General features: G+C 41.9%; 1 protein-coding gene across 1 annotated transcript in view; it reads left to right on the forward strand.

Annotated features, from left to right (window-relative positions):
* The window catches only part of KCNH5 (potassium voltage-gated channel subfamily H member 5), a 161,292-nt gene that overhangs the window by 16,884 nt on the left and 121,633 nt on the right, over positions 1–22,775 (forward strand). The window contains 3 exon segments of the mRNA XM_068947353.1: positions 4,213–4,319; positions 7,584–7,712; positions 22,267–22,382. Coding sequence (XP_068803454.1) covers positions 4,213–4,319; positions 7,584–7,712; positions 22,267–22,382 — 352 coding nt within the window.

Raw genomic sequence — 22,775 nt, forward strand, 5'->3', positions numbered from 1 at the left:
AGAAAAATGGACAAATATAAGCTATCAGGGGAAATCGAGCACCTATTTCTTAGGGGCCCCATTTAAATTGTTACTGAATGTAAGTGTGATAAAGGACGAACAATTGTTTTCAGCATTGAGTGAGTTTGCCCCCGCCTGGTATTTCCTATAACCCATTTCTGTCTGTCACAACCTATACCCTATATTGAAGCTGCTCATGTGTCATCATTATATCAAATCTCAGGAAGTCTTAGCTGATACTGGTCATAAGGAAGGGTGGATAAACTGAAGGCGCTGGGGATGCAACACTAGCTGAACACTGCATGATGGGAATCAACGTGCATTCTTTCTAGGTCCACATGACACCAGAAATTGCGCGTGTAACTGGGGCAGATGTACAGAAGAGTTGGTATAAGCGAGTGCTAAAATGCACAGGATTTTTAGCTGGAAGGACTTGTGTGCTGGTGAAGCATTGCTCTCCTGAATGAGCCGATAGTCCATAAGGTGGATGGGCAGCTGCCCTTCCAACATCTCTGACCTTCAAGTAACTATGCAAAAATCCCTGCCTTCCAGTTGCACCAATAGATTAGCTGTTATGTAGGAAAACTAATTGTTTCATGCCCCGTTGCCAAAATGCATGAAAATTTACTTAGAATAAACAATTGCAAAACATTAAAACCCTGTTTCATGTTGCAATTAATATCAGTTTCTCCTCAATGTTATTGCTTATCAGTTAATTTAGTATTCTAGGCAAGCTTTCAGAAAAGCAGGCACCTATTGAGTGGCTTGTTAGTAGACCTACCGTGGCATTTTACACTTGGCATTTGCTCCAGGCTTTGCTTTGCTTTCTCTCATTGCACCTGAGAGCCGAGCGCAGGGCTGGAAATAGCTGGGTGCTTGTTTGTTTTTAAGAAGGAAGGCTGCTCTTGGGCCCTCTGTGCATGTTGTCTCCCAGCGGTACAGCAGGAGGGAATTGGATCTCCTTGCTGAAGTGGTTGTTTACAGGTAGTGTTTCCACCGAAGTGCTTGCAGTGCTCCAGTCAACATCTCTGTTCTCTCTTGTTTTGAGCTGCTGCCATTTCAAGTGGAGTAAAACGTCTGTGAGTGAAATCCTGGCTGCAGTGGAGCTCATGGCAGCATTCCCGCCAAGTTCAAAGAACCAGGATTTTGCCTGGTGTGTACAAAGTGTTGGACTTACCGTTCAAAGAAAGCTAGATTTGTTACTGGGAGATTATGTCAGTGGCCTGATTTTTGTGCATGCGAAGGACCCCAGTGCTGTCAAAGCCTTGCGAAGACATCTGCCCAAGAGCAGCCATTGGATCCGGGGAGCTTTAACGATTATATTCAGAAATGATGCCTGTTCTTTAACTCTCCGACTCTTGAAGCTATTGATGTGTAGATCAGTGTTTGCTCTTCCTTCTGGGTAGGTGTTTGCCCATTGGAACTGATCTTTTTCATCCAATGCTTTCAGATAAGCAGAGCTGTAAATTGGATGTAGGATCATAGGCCTTCCATGCTTTACCTCTCGTCTAACCTTGATAATTCCTTACGAGGAGCCATTAAAAACTGACCTGGCAAGCCCTGTAGACCTGGAACGATCCTGATGACACCAGTAGAGGTGTTGGATCCTGACAAAGGACAGAAGAACACAATGAAAAGCTTTATATGTGGCTTTTCTGTGTCAAGGGATGCTTTCAGAGGGAGGCGGGAATGCAGACACCTTAAAAGACGGGCAGTCTGTTTCAGAGATGGGGAAAATTATCTCAGATTGTGCCTTTCTTCTGAAATACTTGGAGAGTATTTCACTGAGTCCTGTCCTTGTCTCTCTTTGATAAGTCTATTTTCTAGGTAGTGAGTTCCTCAGTAGCAGGGTGGTTTTGATATTGTCTTGTACAGTTTGCACTGAAGGCACTTGACAAGCAGTAAATAACAAAAACATGAGGCAGAAAAAGACAGAGTGATTGACTGGAGAAGTAGGAGTCCCTCCATGTGTACAAAATAGGACAGAGGAAAGTAGATTAAAACTGTGATAAGCAGAAATCTTACGTAACTTTTACAGTGGAGTTGCTCTGAGGCTCCTTCAGTGCCTCAGTATTAAAAACTGCCTTCTGAAAAATGTTTTTATTCTAGCACAAGCCTTTAAAATATCTTTTTATGTGGGAAAATAATGCAAGAGTTGAGTTTTACAGGTTCACTGCAGTAATAAACTGGCTTTAATTTAAAACATAAAGTTGATTGATTATGTTCAGCAACTAGTTAATAAGTATGTCCAGAGCTCAGAATGCCAAGTATGATTTGTCATTTTAATACTAATTAATAATGACTTGCTGTATTAGAAGCCATGTAATGTCAAGTGCTTCAGCAGTTTCATGTTATTCTTTCATTGAGGGACTGAGAGGAGCATTGTTTTAAACCTCAAGACAACGCAAACGAAAGTTCAGTTGCACAAGGGGCTGTGTAAAACCTGTGAGCTCTTATTTTGCCTTGGAGACATTAGCAATCTGCTTTGCCTCATCAGTGCGCTGAAAGGGACAGATGAAAAAAAACAAAACAAAGCATTCAAACTTTTGTTTGTTGTTACCTCAAGTATAAAACATTATCAGCTGGACTCGAGAAAGAAAGACAGGTCCCTTGAAAACGAGCCGTAAGCTCTGTGGCAGCAGTGTATGCTGAGACGGAGCGATACCTTAGCGAAGCCTCGTGCCCTGGTAAAAACCATTTCCCGATGTCGCTCGCCGCAGCAGCATCTCCATTACTGTGCTATCCCGAGGGTACCAGTTATGACATGTCAAGTATCAATAGCTCTCCGGACGTCACTGGCGAGGATTTGCCTGTAGCGACATGCGAGTGACATGGTTTCCCCGATGACCCACTTCTGCTTCCGTGACTTGCGCTGCAAAGTGCCTTTTTCCGGGAGCAGCCCCGTTGCGCCTGCAGAAGAGATCCACGGTCTGGCCTTCATTGAGTATTTCAATGCTTGCCAAGTCACTAACCACTGCACTGTTTTATTGTTTCAGAACAGTAAGCGTAAAATAAATGTTTATTGAACCTTTGGAGGTCTGTTGATCAATAAAAGAGAAACTATATTTAAACCACAGAGGCACTGATAGCTTTTCTTTTCTCTTTCAGATTCTTGGGGTTGTCTGTTGTGGGTTTCAGTTGAAGCTTAAACTGTTTGTGAACGAAGAAAATGGGGGAAAAAAAATGCCTGGTCAATTAAAAGTATATCCATCTAAGTGTTTGAAAGCTTTTATCCTATGTTCTGTTCTCCCTCAATTCTGTAATTGCAAATTTGCACAGAGCAGCCTTCACCTATTTTTAATCCAAGGAAGCAGGACTATAAAAGCCGGGATGTTTTGTTACAAAGGCTTTCAGAAGTCAGGTCAACAGGGCTGGGTTCACTTATACCGGCTGAAAATCTGACCTGGGATAGAATGCAAAGGGGACATGGTCAAATGGCAAGAAATAGCAGAATTAAAATTACGTTTTTGTAATGTCAGTCTGGAGAGGGGGGAGTCTTCAAAAGCATTTTAGTATTTTTCATATTTTCACTGGTAGATTAAAGAAATGTAGTATTCAATGAGAAAAATGGGGATGAATTTGGTTGTATTTGTCAGCAGTGCAGACGTAACTACAGTGGGACAGCTCATGCTTAGGCTGTGCTGAATTTTCAGAGAATTGCAGTCTTTAAGTCCACTGGTTAAATCCTGCCTTAGTTTGCTATCAGTATGCAGTGAAAGGATTCCAGTTTTCATATTGTCTAGCATGCATCTGGACAGTGTTAGATTTGTAGCCATCAATTTAGCGAACAACCTTTAACTGCAGTAGGCTCCATTATTCCACCAGAAGCCTTTTCAAGAGGATTGAAGAAAATTTGGAAGGTTTTGTTCAATTTTCCCCATTTTAACAGCAGTATTCTTATGGCCTACAGTCACGGCAATAATGACTTTATATGTTACCAGCTCTTTTTTAACAAACAAAAAAGCACTTAATGAAACGTGAGATGACAGGGAATAAATCTGCTTTCCAGTAAAAAGACAGCCATGGTTACTTACTTTTCATAAAGTAAAGGTTTCATAAAAATCCTGAAACACTGTAAATATTTAAATGAAGTGTAAATCATAGTTAAACTTTGGTAAATGACAGTTAATAGCATCTCCAATGCAGTTTAAAATGACTGTAACAAAGTTGCTACTTGTCTAGATAAAGGAGAAATTTCTTTTTCTTTTTCAGTTTTATGTACGGTGAACTGACAGACAAGAAGACCATTGAAAAAGTCCGACAGACTTTTGACAACTATGAGTCAAACTGCTTTGAAATTCTCCTCTACAAGAAAAACAGTATGTATATATTTGCCTATGGTGTTGGGAGTGATAGTGCATATTGAAATTATATAATTGACTAAAATAAATGTTCATTTTGATATATGGATGAGCTTGGGGCAAGATTTGGAGAAGAAACTGGTGTTTTGGTCACCACGGGTTTTATATGCATACCTAGAGCTCTTTTTTCAGGACAAGTGTTCAGATTGCCAAGAAGGAGTAGCTGGTTTCCGATATCTCTCCTTTGAATCCTTCTTTCCAAAATATATTTGCTTTTGTGGATTGTGTCCCTGAAGGGAATCTGACTGGGTTGCACAAAAAGAAATCCTGAATGAAGTCCCCTCACGTTAGTCTTGACACCCCAGCACCCCCAAATCTCCACAATTGAAAACCTGTACCCCTAATTTCCGTGAACAGTTACTCCCAGCAGTGCTGAGATGCATTTGTGATGTGTGAGCTAACCCGAACGAACTTTGGTGGCACTACTAAATTTGGCACCATAACTAGGAATTAATTAGAAAACTGGGGAATCTTGTAATTTCCTGAGATCTGAAACCTAAGTTCTTTCCTCTTGGCAGCATTCTGATTTACAGCAAGTTACCTGTAACCTGTAACAGTAAGAAAAATTTTCTTCAGTTTGTCTTAACTAGCAGCCAGCCTATTCAGACTTCCTGTCTTGCCATGTGCATGGATGGTACGTATATTAGGCAAAACCTGCAAGTTGGGGTGTATTAACCTGGTGTGTGATGTCCTTGTAGCAAGCCCGTAGCTTTTTGCTTTGGTTTGGAGATTGCCTGCTTGAGCTTGATTGTGTTTTGAAGATTTATTGAGCTGCAGTTTCCTTCACCTGTGCCCAGACCTCCAAGTTTCTAGTTTGTGAGATATGCAGGATACCAGAAGGACTTTATGGAAAAATATTCATTTTTCTTTCCAGTCTGGAGGCAGTTCCCGACCAGAAGTTCTGTTGCTAGCTTTCTTCTCCATTATCCAACGCCCAGAACTTCAGCTTTCTCTTAACACTGGTAGACTAACCTTCTGGGTCCTGTTCAGCAACTGGTTTGCCCAGTGTTTGCTTCCACTTGTCATAGTCTGAGCCTTGCAAGAGAAGACTCTTCAGGAAACGGTGTTATCCTCCAAACTAAATAAACATAAAGAAATAGAGAATAGTATCTTTTGATGTGAATGTAGTTCTGCAAAACGTAAGCTATTGCTCTGTGGAAGGTCTTATGTTTACTGTGAGCGGAGACATTGCGTGTTGCCTCTCTCCTGCTTGGAACTCGCTATACTTTTGGAGAACCCTCCCACCCTCATTTTCAAACTATAGGTCCAGGGGTGCTGTGCATTCTTGATTATGTGGCACTACCTTTTCTTTCTCAGAAGTTGCTTTTGGCAAAGGGAGATTTTGAGATTTAGAGTTGATTTCCCTTCTTCCTTTCTCTCAGCACAAGAAATGGTCTTAAGAGCTGTTATTCTCAGGCAGTATCTGTATGACTGTTGACTTCACTGTAGCTTTTTAACCTAGCTAGCAGGTCAGCTATTTCAGACCTGAAGAGTTTACTGCAAATTTCTTCTGTTTTACTGCATTCCCTTGTATATACCCTTCAGCTCTAAGCTCCCTAGCTATTCAGCGCCCATGTAGACATATGCATAAATATACTTTATATGCAGATACATTCATATATATGTATGTATGTATGGGTAATAGGGAAGTTCATATGAGGGACCTTCTCTACGCGCTTTTGAGCCTCTACCCAGACTGCCACTTCTACGGCAGTAGCCACCTTGCCTCTCCCTTTGATTTTTATCTGTGCTGTCATATAGTGCAGGCATCTTGCCTAGCTACTTTCAGGGCCTTGTAAAGGGTGCTGATTAGTTGCTGAGTTTAAGTGTGAAAGTACAGTATTACTCCAGGGAGCTGCAACACTTTACTTAGAAGTTATAAAAAGAGTCTTTTATCTTGGGTTAGCAACCAGGAATTGACATTATCAAGTAATCCACATAATGGCCCTGGAGTTATCACAAAAACAGTGCCCCCTCTTCCCCGTCTCTCCAGTTTACTGCTAGTGAGTTATTGGTTTAATCCCAGCAAGTCCAACTGAGCATCGCTGAATATTGTCGCTAACCCTTGTGGATTTTGACCTTCCCCACAACAGTCCTCTTCCAAATGGGTTTCTTTGCCCTCTGGGCATCCCTCCCGCAGTGGCTGGCACAGCTCCCAGACGTCGTGCGTTAGAGGAGATGTGGAGGGGCTGGCGGTGCCCGTGGGGTAGCAGTGGGCAGGCAGGTTGTCTTAAAGTGTCAACGTTCAGGCTGGCATTCAAGCAGCTCAGGAGAAAAACGGTTATGTCGCCTGGCTAAAAGCACATCAAATGCAGCAGGTAATTAGCTTGCTGTGAAGGCATTTGTAGTGCGGGGTGTGTAGGTGTCGCTAGCTTGGTACGTAGGGGACACAGCTGTGGACACGAGGCTTTGTCTGATGGAAAGCTGCTCTGACGTTCACATCCCTGCAGGGGAATGGGGTGTTTCTAAGCAAATTGTGTGTGTGCGTTTACTATTCTTCCCCTTATAGAGCAGACCTGCTTGTGCCTAGAGGAGTGCTATGTGCTGTTTTTCTGCACAGGTATGAGTTTCAGCCTAGCAGGAAAGACCAGTCTCAGGCTCCGGAGCGCTTGTGAGAGCTCCCTGTGAACAGCGAGGGTTTACCAAAAGCCTTTCTAAACACCTCAACACGTTTTGTTCATTGTTTATTTGGTGACTGGTAGGATTTGAAAATTATTTTGCCTTTAATTCCAGAGCTAAACAGCAGATACATGCATTGCAGGGTGCTCCACTGGCCTGCACAATGAGGAGATGGAGTTTTGTTTTTCATAGCTCCATATTGTGTGAAGAAGGATTCAAAGATATCCTCCATACTTTTTTTTTTTTTTAAACTAGGTACCCTGCAGACACTTAAGTTTGTGAGAAACGTAGTGGGAAAGATCAAGACCAAGAGGGGAAGAATAATATATTTTATTTCAGGGTAGAGATTTATTTAGCCTTCTGTCTCCGGTTATCAGCTAATTAGGTTGGTAGCACTTCCTCCTTTTAATCTATCTGTAAAAATGGGAATGTGTTATTTTCCCTTAGGGAGGGGAAATTAAAGATCTGGAAGTTGTAGAAATAGCTAGAAGTGGTCTTAAAATACATGTGTATTATGAAACATTTATATAAAGTATTCTGTGTACAGATTGGGGAAGGTTTGTGCTACACCACAGTTCAATGTCACCTTTTTCTCTGTTTCAGGAACCCCAGTTTGGTTCTACATGCAAATTGCACCCATAAGAAACGAGCATGAAAAAGTTGTTTTGTTCCTGTGCACTTTTAAAGATATCACTTTGTTCAAGCAACCAATTGAAGATGATTCAACAAAAGGTAAACATGAAATACACTATTATTTTTTGTAGATGATAAAATACATACCCAAGCTGAGACCTTTGCCAGGGACTTGTCATGCCTGCGATCTGTGTCTTGATTTCAGGAAATGCTATGTGACCTATCAGAGTTTTGATACCACTCTCCTAAATTATTGCTTAAAATTGAAAGATGAAGCACCATGAACGGAACATTTCCTAACAGTGTTTTGCCCCAACCACAAGTCTTCCTTGCTCTGTGTATGATACTACTTCACTGTTATTTGCTTAAAATTAGATAATTTAAAGTCATTCTAATGCTGTGTTGTTTTGGGAGACCTTCCCCTTAAGGGACTGGCACCCTCTTTTGAGCAGAAGGTATTTTCAACTCCTGGGTGCTGCCATGTTGACATTTCCTCCCCTCTCTCTCCTGGAGATGACGTGCCAATAAAACGACCAATTTGGGTCCTCTCTTACTTGCCAGCAATCGTGTTTGCATAGCGAAGGCTGTTGTGCTTGCTGGCCAGCTGTTGCTGGCGATAGCATTGATTCGGATGTACGATGCTCTTGCATTGGCCTGATCCGCAGCCTTGTCCGGAGTGAACTGCTGGGGGAAGGGGCAAAGCATCTCAGAATATCCCTGACTTTGATCCTAAGATGCATTGTCTTGCGTCAAGTTCAGGTGCGTATTGCGTTGGGTAACATGGCGCACACTTATATAAAGACCAGCAGTGATATGCTGTGGCATCCATATCCCGTATTCTCTTGCAACTTGCCTTCTGATGGTTAATTCCTTGCTATATTTTTCTTTTCACACTTGGCGAAGGCTTGATTTCTCACTGAGAACCATGTGCACCCTAAGCTGTCTTCTCAAGAATAAAGCTTGGTGCCATTTGAATGCAAACAGGATTTAAACTACTTTCTTACAGTGTAAATAACACTTATTATGCATGTTTGGATAACTGAAAAGTAAGTGTATAAAGTCAGACTTAAAAATAAAATAAATGGAAAGGCTTGTCTTTGAGCTAACACCAAATATGAGGGCTTTTTTTCCTAAGGAATATTATTTGCAAAGTTGTAAGTTATTCTTATATAGGAATACCTTCTCACCCGTCATAACTGTGTTACTATCTCTACAATTTAGTTGCATCTTGCAAATGTTCCTTTGTTTCACGGTCAACTCCAAAGTGTAGAGTCCTTCTTCCTGGAAAATAACCTGACCTTTTAAGGATAAATGTCACTTAATTGAAAGGAATTTAATTCTGCAGGTCTGAAGGCATGGGACTGGCTCCTTGCCCCAGCGTATATATAATTTGTAGTGGGAGTTCAGCAAGGAGAGGGCCAATCTTTGCAAGGATCCTCTTTTAGGATTTCCTTCCTGATGCTCTTTTGGCAGACTGAGACATATGTTGCATGGGATCAGCCCTCAAAACCGCCTCCTTCACGGCCTCTGCCCCACTTTCTGCAGCAAGTGGTTGTAGTGCCAAGGCCTTGTGTGGCTGCGGCAGGCTAGGGAAAACTTAGTGAAGCTAGCAAAAGTGGTTCCCATATGGAGAAATGATGGATGTTGCATCTCTTGGTTTGTTGGCCGGGGAGAGCTTGCCCTGCCGGTGCTGCCTTCCCTGGGCTGGGAGGAATGTGCTGGGCGCTGAGGGGACGCAGAGTCCTCCTGGCATCTCTTCGGACAACCTATGGGAAAGAGCGATAGCTGCAAAATGCGTAACAAGTATGCTGCTGTTCTCCAGTGAAGAGTACCCCATTACTTGAAATGCCAGTTATTACGTACGAACGTTGCAAAATATCGTCGTCAGCAGCCTGAGAGGTTTGACTACATGTTTAAAGAGCGCTTACTTCTGTCAAAGCCGTGCTTAGGAGATGGGGGCTGTAGTCTTGTGCCTTTTATTTTTCTTCTTTTTTTTTCTTTTTTTTTTCTTTTTTAAAGCACCATTAAGGCATATGTTTGGAGGCCAAGAGAATTTTGTCAGAGTGCTTTGATTAGGGCATTGATCAGGATTGATCAATATATCCAACAGGCTCCATAATTACAAGTCATTGACCTGATTTTTTTTTCTCTCCTTTTGCATAAATTAGAGCTTATCTCTTATGTCTTTCATAAATAAAATCATATTTGAATATTTTGCAGCATCTTACTGCAAGGATGTGAGAACAGGACCGTTGCATTATCCTCTGCAACTCAAATGAGTGGATCTGCAGGGTCCCACTGCACTGGGATCACGGTGTTGTTTTGTCAGACGTAGTGCTATGAGATATGCATAATTCATTGTCCTTGCAGATAACATTACAATATGCTTAGAAGCTGTCAGGCCACTTTCTTTTTGAATTATGAGATTGATAGACATATACATTACAATTTAGCATAGATTTTTTTAACTTTTGTAAAAAGCATTTCAGTAAAATACTGTTGTTGAGTGCTGGAATTTGTCATTTACAAGGCTATTTAAAAAAAAAAAAAAGAAACGAAGGGGTAAAAAAGTGGGGGAAGGAATTTTCTTCAGAAATTCTGCCAGGACCATGCAGTACATAATACATAAGTAACTATCGTGCAGATGAGTTACTATTACTTATGGGAGCAGTAAATTTGAGATAAAAAATTCAACAGAAATAAAATATTGATGCCATTATGCAATAATCTCTCCATACTAGTATATTTTGCACTGTTGGAAGGTATATTGCTTTGTTGTGAAGCTTCAGTATATCATGCTCCTACGAGGTACAAGGATATGGTATTTAAGATCATAACAAAGGATAGATCTATGCTGTGGAGCATCTGTGTGTCCTGGCTGCTGTAAATACATGGTAACATTTGCCAGACCCGCTTGCACGCATGCTAGCGCAGGGCCATATGTAATCTGGATGTATCCCCCCACATCCGTAATGGTGGTCTGGCTGGCCACAGTGGTGTGCATCTTGCATAGTTAGTGGGAGCTAGAGTTGCTTTAGGAATTGTTTTATTTTATTTTATTTTATTTTTGGTGAGAGACCTTGTCTTTTCTTTTCCTAAGCCGTAGGCGATCACCAGCCCATTTCCCCCAGGCACTTCCAACTCTGCAGTTCTCCTCCTGAGTCCATCCTGCAGTGCTAGCCCAGGGTTTCGGCACTGTGGGATGAACTCATCCCGCCTGTGCTCACGGTGTTGTCGGAGCACAACAAGAGCAGCGATGGTGCAGGACGTGAGAAGAAAATAATTGTATCATTACAAAGCGCATCTGCAAGGTAGAGGCAGGATTTTTGCCCAGCACAGGCTCAAAACATGCTTGTTTACAGGCTCAGTGGAAAAAATATGCTTGTCATTGCAGGGACTAGGCTGGTGTGAGCAAGGGGAATTAGAGAGCTCCTGGGCACTGTGGCAGCCAGTGTATCTGGCTTGTTATTTGCATGCTCACCATTTACTATGCGCTACTGCTGTCAAAATAGAGGAGGAGGAGAGGGGGGTGTGCCTGCAGGAGGGAGCAAAAGTAATGAAAGATTTTCCCCTGGTAATCCAGGAGATTGAATTTGTTGCAGTCTGGAAAGCTGATGATAGTTGCTGGACTGAGATCAGGACTGGAGGAAAGGACCCACCTTAGATTTGAAGAATATTTGAGTTTTACCTTCCTCTAGTAAAATACAGTTTTAGAGATCAGAAGCCTTTCTGGTGTCTCGGCGTGCTCAGTTTAAGAGAAGGTACAGGCAGTTCCACACCGCAGATCTGACTAACTTGTCTCCTTATTTCACACTGTTGTCTATTACTGCTGGCTGAGGTACAGGAGACCTGTGACGTGGGGTGCTGAGATAAATTACAGAACAGTTTATTTACTCTTCCTTTAATTTGTTTGAACCTGAGCTATTAAGTGCCCTGGGTTCTTCTTGGTTTCCTCTCCCCCAACCTCTAAAAGTGCGCATATCCCTCTAAAGAGTTACAAGAAGTGCCAACAAACCTAAAAAGCCCAAACAATGTGTTAGCCAGTGGACAGAAGTGCCTTTGTATCCTTGTAAATGAAGGATTACTTAAAAAGTGCCTAACAGTGCAAAACTGGCAACTGAAGTAGAAGCACTGAAGACTGTGATGATGGAAGGGACCACCATGTGGTGTGCTTGGTATGTTCACGCCTGGGTAAAGATGCCCCGTGCAGATGTGGGGCCCGTTTGCTTGATTTATGGTTCACACCGCCCCAAATCCTGAGCTGTCAACGACTGTGTTAACTGTGGGCTGTAGCAGCGTGGAGGAGATGGTGTGGGACTTAGTGATGGAGCAGGAGGCGTTGCAGGAGCTGAGGGTGTTGCCATCGGTGGTTACTGGGACAATGCCTCATTCCCCAGGCAAGGAGCTGTACTGTGTTTTGTCTGCACTTTCTTCCTTTCCTTGTCCTGTTCCTGTTTGGTAATACGAACTTTTGTCTGATCTGTGTCCAGTAGCAGGCAACAGGTCATATCAATGGTGGTTGAGGGCCAGATCTGCAGGTGTCCTGGCTGAATGCCTTACATAGCAGAGGTGGAAGGCCATTACAAGTGTATGAAATATCTTATTATGTATTTTTTTTTCCAGAGAATAAAAACCAAAGAATCTTTCCTTTTATGCTCAGTACCGTTGTAGGGTCACAGCTAGATGCTTTATCAGCTTGCTGTGCTTTTATTCTCTCTTTAACCAATGGCCTTTTAAAACCATCTGAAGACATTCAGTCAGGCCAAAGACACAGTGATAATAATTTTAAGTTTATTTGTCAGGGAAAGAAAAATGAAGCCATTTTTCTGAAGGAGCAAAGGCAATTGGGCTGCCTTTAATTTTTAACAACATTTAAAACCAGGAGTGCTGTAGATTATATTAAACTGAAAGTTTAAGGATGGAAGAAAGATAAGCACTTTTAGGCTGATAGTGGAGTTCACGTAGTTATGCAATGGCTTTATTTTCTTTTTTATCATCAGTGAAGAAGTGTGCCCTCCCAGGAAACTTGACAGTTTTGTTTGCTCAGGATTGGTTGTCCTGAGTTTTTTTTTTTTATGAGTGAAATATCAAGCTCACCAGCTGCTGTAAGTGGTTGGGAAGTTCTGGTGAATACCAACAGGATGTTGTATTAGGATGCAAAGACTTGCGAATGAGGCCCCTACATGTGTGCCATTAACGAATGGGATCAGGAGTCTGCACAGAGGTATCCTGAAGTTTTTTTTTCATTTGACATAGCCAGACTTTGATAATCAAGACTGTCTGGGACAATGCTATAATGCTTCAGGTGACATAACTCTATGGTTATATAACTATATAATGATACAACTCTGTCTCGGAGTGTGACAGGGCTATAAAAAGTGTAGCAGTTGCAGAAATATGCACTTATGCTTGCTAATCCTTGCTAAGTCTATAATTCTGATCCTTTTTTATCTTTAATAAGTGCAAGTTATTAAGCATATATAGCTAGTTGCACATGGGAATTTTTTTTTTCCTCGAGGGGATATCAATCCTGGTGATAATAGAAGAAGTGGGTGGAGGGATTCAAGTCATGAAAATGAGGCTTCTACCTTCAGCTGAAGCACAGTGTACCCTACTGCATACTTTGCCTTGACAGTAATCCATAACAGTAATTTAACAGGTCACAATTTGGATATCCTTCCCCCGTTTTTATTGCCACAGAGATACCCAGTAACAAGGATATTGGTGCTACAGCGACCTAGTTGCAGCTGTTTTCTGGCACTGATTCCCATTGCTCTGGTCCACAGAGGTTCTCTCCCCAAATACCTGCAGATATTTAGGAGACCAGCCTGATCTCGTGGCCGCAGGGCTGATCCAGATCGGCTCCATCTCCCCTGGGTCCAGGGTCCAGGAACACTTCAGCGTTAAGAAAGGACTGTGAGGGATGTCAAGACAAGTTTGTCGTTTGCCAGGACACTGCCTGGACTTTCAGTGGGAACAGCCGATGCCTTGAAGAACAGTGCTAAGACAAAGCCTCTCGGTGTTTGAAGCCACCCACTTGGGATGGACCCAGCTTGGTGGTAGCCAGGAAGAGCTTCTGAGTTCTGGCCTTGCCTCTGTTCGCACAGGACAGGTATCCCTGTTACTGTCTGCTGTGGCGCTGTGGTGGCACTCTTAGCAGGCGCTGCACGGGCTGAAAAATCGTGGAGAAGTAGTTCTTTCCTTGCTCCTTCCAAGGAGTATATGAGAGACAAATTTCGGGCCACCTGTCCTTGCTTTGCTGCTGTCAGAGACCCCTGAGATGAAGAACAGAGACTTTCAATTTCCAGGGCTGTTTAGTTTCTTTCATAGAAATCAGTATATTTCTGAATCTGGTATTGCCTTCTGAAGCGTGAAAGTATGCACTCGATCAATAACTCAGAAAACACATTACCAGCCTGTAACTTTCTAGAAGTTTAATATGCAATGAAAAAGAAATCCTATTGAAATAAAGTGGATTAAAGAGAGAAGAGAGAGTGAATTAAACTGCAAGTTGATTTTTAAAGCAGAAATTCTTTGTAAATGGGTACACTTTCTATGCAGAAAGCTGAATGCTCATGACAAAATATTTAAAATAATAAGTATAAATATAATAGAGCTTAGCAGTCTAATCTTCTGTATATCACAGGCCATTGCATTTCACTAAGTTACCCCTGTGCTGAACCTGTGAACCTGTTTAACTAAAGCATTTCTTCCAGGCAAACATCCAGTATTGATTTAGAAACCTGAAGAGACTGAGGATCCTCCACATCCCTTTGTATTTTTTCCCAGTGGTTCATTACACTTAATGGCTTTAAAAGAAAAGAAGTGCCATATTTAAATTAACCTGGCTTCAGCTTCTTGCTGTGGCATCTTCTTATGCTTTTTTTTTTCCACTATACTAAAAAGTCCCCTTAAGGTACTTACAGACAATCAAATCCTTGCTCAACCTTCTTTTGATAAACTTAAATAAATTGAGCTCTTTAAAGCTCTGTCTAGTCTGAAGTTGGAGGCCTTGCTATGGCAAATACAGGCATTTCAGCTACACCTTATTCCAGCTAGTTGGTAGTAATAGGGATGAAACTGTGTTGGCATGGATTTCAGCCTCCCAGGCCCAAAATAAGTTTCTGCAGCCAGTACCTTCGCCAGGTTCGTTCATAGCTAATTCCTCAGTATCGTCCTTTGCTCAGCCTCTCAAGATGAATTCTGACTATTGTATATCCAAGGAGTAGGTTCACCAAAGCAAACCACCTGCTGAATCGCTCATTTACTAAAACCTCTGGATCCTCTTCAGAACTATTCTTTTCTAAGGTACTTTTCTCCTTTAGATATAATTTAGATACCCCTCTGGATATATAATTTGCATTGCTTTTCTCCTAGACATCTGTTTTGCATTTAAAACACATTTACTGGCACATGCCCAGTTATCAAGCACATCATCCTGTGCCCTCACTACTGTTTAACATTCCTCTAATCTTCTTGTCATCTGGGCATTTTACCAGTGATTTTATGATGACTTTCAAACCATAGAGAAAAATGCTGAATAGAAGGGGACCTACCACTGGGGTCCAAAAGACTCTCAGTAATAATTTTTTTACTGTTTTCCACTAATTTCAATGCTTTGTTTGATATCTGCCAGGTAGCAGGTTCTTCCTCCATTTAACTGGTAATTTATTGAACAGTTGTAATAGTTCGTCAAGGGTATCATGCAGTGTCAATTCAGTGACAATTGCTATACAAGAGGGTTTGGCCAACCTTTGGCTCTTGGGTGATTCGAATGCAGCATGATGATAAAGCAATGTTACATACCGAAAGCTGAGAGCTGTTGGGAGGGAGGAAGCTGCTTTGCTGGGGAGGCAGCAAACCAGTGGCAGCTGCCGAGGCCATTGGCAAGATAGTTGCCCAGTTGTTGCCCAGTCTGGCCCTGACACGAATGAGTGCTGGTACATGGAGGTCCCCTGGCTTGTGTCTCTCCAGAGTACATAATATGGCAGGCATGGCTCTGGCCATCTGTTGAGTTTGGCGTGCAGCTGGTCCTGTCAAGACGTTTGGCCATCTTCCTGAACCAAATTTATACTCTTATCAAATAATGAAATTAGCACTGTGGGACGTTTTACATCACTCTGTATTGACAGCCATTCATTATAGTCCTTTCCTTTTCTTCTTTATTAAACGTATTGAAACCCGCATCAGCTTTTCTCTCATTTTGCCTGGCACTGAGATCAAGCTAAACAAGCTGTAATTACTTGGGTCATCCTGTTTGCCCTTTCTGCATATGGGCACAGAAAGCCTTTTGGATGTCCTCTGGAAGCTCTTTAAAAACTCCATTGTTAGTGTAATAAATCCAGCCAGAGAAGGCCTTTTCCTTGTGTCTTTAGCTTTCCATATCCATTGTCATAAGCCATAATTTCTCATTCACATGCTTGTTCTCTCTCTCTCCCCAGCCCCATCTGCTTTGTAGTATATTGCCTTTTCATTTCTATCTGCCGCCTTCCTTTCGACTCTGAGCCTTTGACTGGTGTGGTCCTTTTCCTTGACCATTGAATGGCACCATTTTGCTATCTGATAGACTCCTTCTAAAAGACAGGTGACTTACCTTTACGTTATTTAGCCTTTTTTTCTCCCCAAATTGGCTATTATTTGTATATACTTGTGGAGAATAAGCTCCTCAGCTGCCTTATGTGTTTGTGTGTGCGTATCAAGTTCAGTTTTGAATGCAGAAACATGAAATTTAAGAAAATGTGTACTGTAGAGTCACAGCTATGTCAGAATCAAGTTTTAAAATACGTTGTGTACAAATGTAGTCTAGTGGTGTAATGAATCTTAGACCTTTTCATCAGTACATCTCAAAATGACTTGCAAAATAGGTCATTAGCATTATCTCCAATTTATGGAGAAGAAACTGGAGCTCAGAGAGGTAGATATGCCCAAAATTACGTTGCGGTAATCAGGAAATTTATCCTAAAATTATGGATCACATTTGCATAGACTGTGTGTTTTTTGGATCAATAAATAGGTTTACTGGATCACAGAGGTAACTGAGCTTTGTTTGACTATTATTCTATTCATTCAGGAGGCTCATTTATTCTTCTCTCTCTGGCAAAGCAACAGCAGGATGATAAAGCTTTCTGTAGAGACAATCAGCTGTTTCAGTCATAATTTACCTCCAACAAAGAGCAAACTGCCAGCTATTGTAATGATCTTAAATGGTGTAGATTTGAAGATGCTAACTACTGATGCAAATATTATCGTGCATATTATCAAATCCAATTCTAGTCTGCCTAACTCCAAGCATTGCTACTTCTTTGCCTTTGTCTGTAAGTCATAGAGTATTTATTAGCTAAGCTTTGTAGTAAGTTAGCTGTTTCATGCTCCACTGCAAGAGGAAAAGAATGACCTTTTCAGGATTTGGAGGGGTTACACTGCTGAGGGCAGGAATCACCATTAGAATTGCAATAATTACCCTTCAGAGTTGTTTTTCACACAGACTATTATTCTAAACTTAAGCTTATTTTCACTGCAGTCTAAGATATTGGATAGTTCTCAGATGCATACACTGATGTATTATTTCATTATTTCTTTTCCTTTTAAGATCAGATAAACCTTGACAAAGAGGTTAATTGGTACCCAATAGGGTCACACTAATGTTTTATTAGGGACACCTAGTCAAGTCTAGATTTTTCAGAGCAAGTGCACTCTAAACAACATTAACATCTTGCCTTGAGATTTGTAAACTCTTCATAAACTCTGACATATAAATTTAGCTTTAAACTAATATAATATGGTTCATGAACCTTAGGCTGCCATGTCCAAAGGCAGAGTGCTTGAGGCAGCTTCCTTTGCTGCTCTTCTTTTGGACAGCTTTTACCTTGGTCCTTTTCATGCTCTGCCATATACTGTAGGTCTTCAACGTAGATGAAATTTTCCTAACTTACTGAACAGCGTAGAGAAGAACTGTGTCTGTTAGAGATGGACGAGAGTGCTTGTGTACTGAATTGATCTGTGGAGTGTATTAATGGGAAGAAAATTGGTGGCCAGAGGGGCAGGGAGAGAAGCCCCTATGGCAATGCAAGAATGCAGCAGCAGAAGGTCCCAGACTACAGCGTACGGCGGTGGAGCAGAGCTGTCACGAGAGCAGCTGCCACAAGGTTGTTCCCATGCCATCTGTCCAATGTAAACCACAGTGATTGATTCAACATCTCAGGGAGAAAGAAGTGTGGGCGTAACACTACTCTTGTTAGAGTGGTAGCTGATAAAGGCATGCACTATAGTGAGTAATAGGATTCAGGTAAAAAGCAGCCTGGACTTTCTGACTGTGGAAGGACTATAGGAAGGACTAAGGGGATTAACATATTACTCCTTTGCAAGGTATCTTACCTTGCATATGGGCTCATTAAGAAGAAAGCTGGAAATACTGTCTCCTCCTCAAGTACCACATCATTTCTGTAGTGTTGTAGGCATCTAGAGGGTGGTTGAGTGAGCATGCTGGACCCATCTGCAAAAGCTTTCCCCCTCACCCAAAGGCCAGAAGGTGTTCGAGCTCTCTGCCTGCTTCACTTGACTGGTGTCTACAACCCTTTACGTCCTGCGCTCCCTCAAGCACATGGCTAAAGGACTGAAGCCATGGGGCTGAGAGCAAGCTGCAGCTTGGAAGGAAAACAGTACAGCTGGGCCAAGGCAGAGAAGAGTGTACTTCAAAGTAAACTTATCTTTCATTGGCATATTGGTCTTCTTGTTCATGTCATGTCTTCACAACTGTATGGAGTTGTTAAATCTGCATTTTTGCATTCCTGAGTAGGTAAAGAAGTTAATTTGAGTAATGATCAGGAACAAGGAAGTACACTGCTAGGTTCCTGTTCAGTGACAGATCCTTAGTTTGGGTCATGGAATGAACATGCATCATGTGAGTTATTTGAAAGGCTGGAGTGTGAATTACTCTATTTTGTCTATGAATTAGAAAGTAATTAAAGAGAGATAGGAGAAAAAAAATGTGTATGTGATTGCAGAATTTTCCATTCAGGGTAGTTCATTTCTTGTTGAAATACCCAGTCTGGCTTTTTTTCAAACAGAAGCAGCTGCTGGTGTGATCTGGTACCGTGTTGTCTTTGTTCTTAAGAATTTGAATGCAACTGTGCAAGTTCAGGGTATTATTTTTCAAGTGATGCCACGGAAGAAAGACACAATCCAGCTGAGTTGAAGAGAGCATCAGAAGTGTTGCTTTTTCCTTACAAGTAGCTTTTCTCCCTCTTACACCTGCTATTTGTGCAGCTCCTTTACTCCTTCTGAACTGAAAATATCTATGGGGACAGGAGGTCGCTAATACATGTATAGAGGAAGAGAAAGGAGGGTATCGTCTGAAGAAACATCGACAGCAGTAGGCAGCTATGCAAATCGTGCCTGGTCTATTTAAACATACAAATTGGTTTTAAATATAATTCTGAACTTAGCTAGTCTACAACAAGGTCAAGAAACACAGAAATGTACCCTGTGCGGATTATTTAAGACGCAAGGCAGCCTGTATTCATTTTCACCTTCCCACTCATACTTCAGCACCTTGCTGTTGCTATGTCTTTAATTCTGTTGGGCTGCAAATGGGAAACAAAAGAACTTGGTGTTTTTTCATGCTGTTGCAGACAGATAGATCGGAGTAGGCAGAATAATGCTGGACTTTGTGCTGAATTAGAATAAGGTCACGTTAGCCTATTCTGCACTTCCAACAGCCAGAGTCATTGGCTTCACACGGCAGAAATAAATGTAAAAATGTGAAGTCTCTAATGAGGCTGGAAAGGTTTTTGTAGAAGGTAAGAGGTTGGTTTCTAGCCTAACCGAGAGCCTTAGTCTTGGTGCAGAAAAGACATGATGAAAGGGTTTGCCCTGTGAGAAGAAGGGGTCAGACCAGATAAGCAGAGTGGTAACTCTGAATGTTAAAACATGTGGCATCTTTCTTTCATATGACATTGGTGATCTTACCAAGATGGAAAAGAAGTATTTGAAGAAGTCATAGTTCTTCCATTCTTTTTTTCTTTTCTTTTTTCTTTTTTTTCTTTTTTTTTAACAGAAAAAGGGTCACTGTTGTTTGGAACCTGTCCTTCCAACACCTTACGGTATCTTCCCCAACTTCCCCAGGCTTTATTTATTTGTGGTGAATGCAGAACACATGTTTTTCTTACCTGATATTAAGGGAATTCTCACCAGTTTTGCTTTTATAAGAGGAGAAGTGTTTTTAAAACAACACGCATTTCTGTGAGTGCAGTCCCTCAGCCTGTGAAGCACTGTGGGAAGGGGTTGCGAGAGGCCATCTCCTGCCATCGCCAGCACCCAACTTTTGTCCAAATCTTCACCTGATCAGTGTACAGCTCAGTGACCAAAACTTCAGGAAATAAAGTAAACCTTGACTGAACAACCCCTGCCGTCAGAAAGGTCTGCATAGCTGGCAGAGCTGAGATCTGGCAAGTGAAGGTGTTCTGGATTAATCCAGAAGTTTGCCTGTAGTTTTGGCTTTGCTGGTGACCTCCCCGTTCCTGTCATACCGGCGCGGTGGGGAAGGGTAACAAACTGGAGCTCGAGGACTGGCCCGAACCCGTCCCCTTGGACCACAGGGAAGGGGTGTGTGTGTGTGTGTGTGTGTGTGTGTAGGTAGCTGCCTGGGCTATGCAGGTGAGACATCGCCTCACGTACGGCTGCTCTCCGTCTCCAGTTCCTGCAGCGTGATCGCTGTGTGCCGAAAGCGGTCGGCCTGATGCTTTGTGGCCTCCAGCAATTAGGAGAAACGTCTGGGCCGAGCTGCCGCAACGGTGTTGCCATGCTCACTTGCTCTTTGAAATCGCTGCTTGAGAAAGATAAAGTACTTCTGACTTTTATTTGTAAACTAATTCTTGCTGCTCCCTCCTTGGCAGAGTTTTATAAGATGATTAGGAGAAAGAAAACCGCAAGATAATAGGTCATACTTGGATCACTGTAGTTTGGCATTATTTAATACAGAAAGTGCATATTCCTAATTGAATAGCCCTGTGAGCATATGAGAAATTCACATTTAAGGTTTGGATTTGAAAAGTGAATGAAGTATTTTACTTTTTTATCTTTTCACAGTGCATTTTACTGTGTATTTTTGAGATAGCGATACTTAAGTAGTCAGATATGAATGGTTTGTGCTGTGCCGGTAATGTATTACGATATTCAGATCTGTTCTGATTGTGAATGATGGACAATGGATTTATATTTGTATGAACGTGATATCTATGTAGTAAGTTGCAAAGCTAAGCGATAAATGATTTTTTTCTTGCAGGTTTAGTGTCTTGTCTGCTCTCTGCCCTTTTTTTTATCTATCCTAGGGCCTCCCCTAACTTTCCAAGTCCCTGGCTCCTATTAGGCAATAGACATTTAAAAATAAACTAAGGTAACATAGAAATGTTGTTTTTTCTCAAATATGACCTTTCCCCACAATTTTCACCTGCTCAGCATTCAAGTTAGGTAAGAGTAAAACCTGCACCTGAGTTTCTTACCTGTCCATAGCACGTTTGATAGTTTACCATGTGTATATTGAATTCTCTCGCTCTGTACTGAAGTGTGTGTGTGTGTGTGTGTGTGTGTGTGTGTGTAGAATATATATGTCAAGTTGCCTAAACTGCATGTTGAGCAGGTGGAATTTGTGGGAAATACCACAGTGCAGAAAAGCTCATGCTGAAACAAGGATTAAAGTCATGAAAGAAAATATACTTTAGTGCTCATGGGGAGGTGTTTCCTTTGTGCGAGTGTACGAATTTTTAATTTTGCTGGTTAACCCTGAGGTGCTGTGTTGCTTCAAACCCCAACCTTTTCTTTGTTGCCACTGATCTACCTCATCCATTGACGCATACGCACCAGCTGTCACACACGGGCGTTTTTCCAATAGAAATGACTTAATGACACGTTTCCAGGTTTGCACTGCTGTCGGTAATAAACTGTGTTTGCTCCTTTCTGAATGTTGAAGAAAAATTCCCCAGGGGTGGCCCCGTGTGTGGGTTTCAAGCTACTGTTAAGGCAAATGTTTATCATTAGTTTAATGACTAAGTGTATTTCTTAATGCCTTTTAAAAACTCATGCTTAATCTGTCTTTAAAATCTTACTTTTTTTTTTTAGTCTGATTGTTGTTCAGATTTTTTTTATATGATTTTTAGTTTTGTTCCTGAAATTCCAGGTGAAGCAAGAACCGGTAAGGAATTAAGGATAGGACTTTGGGGCCTGCTCCTGCGGCCCTGAATCAGCCATAGCTGTTCTGCCGTTGGGCAGGATGTGACTTCTGCCGGACTTGCAGCCTTGGAGTTGAGTGGGAGCCTTTACATTAACTTCAGTGGTTTAGAATTAGCCTTCAGCAGTGGAGTAGTTCCCCAGAAGGTTGAAAGCACAATGTGATTCCTCTGACAGTGTCTCCAAAATGCAGAAGAAAGATCAAGCCAGAGCATTTTGATTTTGCTCAGGTTTACGCTTAGTTGCCTTGAAGCAGTGGTATTTTTCCTCTTTGGCAAGATCTTTAAGACTGGAGCCTAAAGCTGTTCTGTGCAGCGATTTAAAGAGAAACTACTCATATCCGAGGCTTAATATGAGTGAATACAAAGGAGATTTACTAGGAATGCATGAGGGGTAGGTACTTCTGACCCGATTTCCTTGTTTCTTGCAGGTTGGACGAAGTTTGCTCGGTTGACGCGAGCCCTGACGAACAGTCGCAGCGTTCTGCAGCAGCTAACGCCGATGAACAAAGCCGAGGTGGTGCACAAACACTCCCGGTTAGCTGAAGTAAGTGGGAAAGACACCAGCCTGGCCGGAAGAGATAGGGGGGAAAACCCACTCCCACTTATAAATAATATTTTTGGAGGGAAATATTTTCCTGACTGCTATTTTCAATGCGTCCTTTGCTCATCCTGAGGAAGCACTGTGTGCCAAGCCCACGTATTCTGGATAGACCATGCTCTTTCACTTGTAGAAATGGTCTGTGTGGGTCATTTTTACTTACACGGCCCTAATTCTGTGCCTGTAATTCTCAGTTTGTTGCCGTTGCTTTTAGGGTGTGCAGTTTGCTCGTTTTCTTGGTCTCTCACAGCTGCACAGAACTGCACTGGATATCCCTGTGCCTGGTGGATGGCCACTTACTCTTCTGGGATTTAGAGCGTAATAAATGAGATTGCTTGA

Source organism: Struthio camelus, chromosome 5 (genome assembly GCF_040807025.1).
Source record: "Struthio camelus isolate bStrCam1 chromosome 5, bStrCam1.hap1, whole genome shotgun sequence".
NCBI lineage: Eukaryota > Metazoa > Chordata > Aves > Struthioniformes > Struthionidae > Struthio > Struthio camelus.